This window comes from Neomonachus schauinslandi, chromosome 7, assembly GCF_002201575.2.
Source record: "Neomonachus schauinslandi chromosome 7, ASM220157v2, whole genome shotgun sequence".
Lineage (NCBI taxonomy): Eukaryota > Metazoa > Chordata > Mammalia > Carnivora > Phocidae > Neomonachus > Neomonachus schauinslandi.
This window is the reverse complement of record NC_058409.1, coordinates 6,660,987-6,663,470: the sequence shown is the minus strand read 5'-3', so window position 1 is coordinate 6,663,470 and position 2,484 is coordinate 6,660,987. Positions and strand designations below refer to the sequence as shown.

At 54.6% G+C, this 2,484-nt stretch overlaps 1 protein-coding gene across 1 annotated transcript in view; it reads left to right on the top strand.

Moving 5' to 3' along the window:
- PRSS38 (serine protease 38) overlaps positions 1-1,080 on the top strand; it is a 7,964-nt gene extending 6,884 nt beyond the window's left edge. Inside the window, 2 exon segments of the mRNA XM_021690865.1 lie at positions 279-421; positions 826-1,080. Of these exon segments, the coding sequence (XP_021546540.1) occupies positions 279-421; positions 826-1,080 (398 nt within the window).
- Positions 1,081-2,484: the final 1,404 nt, after the last annotated feature.

The following is a 2,484-nucleotide window of genomic DNA, read 5'->3' as shown; positions in this document are numbered from 1 at the left end:
CATTCAGCGGGCTGGGAGAGCCTGGGCGGCTCATGCAACCACAACCCATGCCCAGAGCCCCACGGACAGAGGCGACTGTGCTCCGGACCTGCTGCAGTGGGAGGGGCTGGCTCTTCCAGCCCCTTTGGAAAGAGTCATATGACATTTATGCGGACACTCGCTGACCCAAGTCAGATGCCCCCGTGCAGAGAGGGAGCCATGTGAAGGGCAGGAGCAAGAGAAGGGGCCGCAGGGTGAGCCTGCGGGCCTCTCACAGGGCCTGCCCTCCTTTCCGACAGGCCGCGTCCCAGAGAAGCTGCAGGAGGTACGCGTGCCTCTGATCTCATTGCCCCTGTGCCAGCTGCTCTACGGACACCTGTCACACGTTATGTCGGACATGCTGTGCGCCGGGGACATCTGGAACGTGAGGACCGTGTGTGAGGTGCGTGCCAAAAGGGGCTTCCCGATGTTTGTCTGCACTGAGCCAGGGGGCACTTCTGGGTGGGTGGTACTCCTGGGTGGCCTGTCCCCTGCGGGCCTCGGAAGCACATCCCCATGTGGCCTTCGGTTGGGGGGGGAGAGCCTGGGGTGGCTTATGCAGCCACAGTCCGTGCCCAGAGCGCCACGGACCCCAGTGCTGCTGGAACAGCCCAGGGTTCCACGTCTGCCTGGGGGGCCTTGCCTGCTGCCCACCATCCCGCGCCACCCCCCCTGGGCAGGCAGGACAGTGCCATGAGCACAGCCCACCTGCAGCAGAGCCTCGGCACGGGCGAGAGGGGGCCCCCCTTGCGCAGGAGGCTGCAGGCCCTGAACTCCCCCCTCACGGGAAACCCTCTTCTCTTCCAGGGTGACTCTGGGGGTCCGCTCGTCTGTGACTTCAACCACACCTGGTTGCAGGTTGGAGTCGTGAGCTGGGGCCGTGGTTGCACATACCCTGTGTATCCTGCAGTTTATGCCCGGGTCTCCTATTTCTCAAAGTGGATCCATTACTACAGAGAGCACACACCCCTGCCTTCTCAGCCGCTCCCCGCCCTCTCCCTCATGGTGGGGGCCACCGTCAGCGTCCCTGTGACCATGCTGGCTGTCCTGTCAATGTTGTGAGGGCTTCCTCACACTGGATCTTCTTACTGAAAATTGGACCGCCACATGCAGAAGAATGAAACCCTGTCCCCATCCAGCTCAGCCCCTCAGGTCTCCTCACACCTGAGCAAGGTGAGGGCCACCAGCCAGGCCCAGATGTGGGGCCAGGTCTCACCACAGAAGTGCAGAGCACCTCGGCTCAGTGCTCTGGGTGAGATTTGGTAAGACATTAAATGTTTAGCAAGTGAGCGTCCCAGAAGTCCCGTGTCATCTGTCCACCTAGAGCACAGGCTCCCACACGAAGACAGAGCGTGCCCATCAGCTGGTGTTCAGTGGCCTTGTTGGGGTGACAGGCGGCTGGGTGAGAAGCACAGACCCAGCCACCTAGAAAGGACAGCCACACAAGCATTGCTGTCCAGGTGCAACCGAAGCCAGACAGAGGGAGGGTCATTGATTTACATGCTCAGACCCGTCAAGAGCAAAGAGTTCCTAAATACCTAAAATTCCAATATGAAAATTGGAAGATGTGAGCTAAGAGTAGGCACACCGCAGGAACAAAAAAGATGAAAGCAGAAATCAGTGGGCCAAACACCAGGGAAATACTGACATTCTGAAAGTCTGGTTTTTGAGAAAAAATCGAAAACTAAGAAATCACTAACCTAATCAAGATATAAGATGAGACCGAAAACACACAAAACAAGAAATGGCAAGGAGGAAATATCTATTAAACACAGACAACTTCAGAAATCATAATCCTATGTAAATAAATGTAAAATGAGAAGTTTCAATTTTTAGGAAAACAGTAACTTACCAAAGCTAACCCCCATAGAGATGGAAGGTGTACATTGGCCAGAGTCCAGAGGAGAAATGGAGACATTTCAGAAAGAACCTCCCCTCCCAGTAGAAGCCCTTGGTTCAGATGGTTTCCCTGGGAACCCATCAAACCTTCCACTGCAGGGCCGTCCCTGTGCTTCCCACGCAGCCCCGACGCGGCCCAGGGAGGGCCTTCCAGACTCACACTAACATCGTGTGCGTGAACATATCTGACCACACACAAGCAGCTTACAGTTCAGAAACCCTGGTGAAGGACTAGCAGACAGAATCCAACTTTGTTTTAAGATAGCACGCCGTAAGCAAGTAGGCGCTATTCCAGTAACGCGAGGAAACCCATAGATATAATTCACATAGTAATTAGTTCACTAAGGAGAGTAATATTAATGAAGAGACTTTTAACAAATTCAAAACCCATTTTCAAAAAAAAAAAAGAGAAAAGATAGCAATCACCTGATAATAAGATACACTCCTGCCTCGGCCTAAAAGCCACCCTTTCCTTGTGGGGAGACACGGTACATCCCTGCTAAGGCTGGGTTGCCAGACATCGCTCCTGTGTCCTACCTGTTGGAAGAGTAGCCACCACAGCTGCCC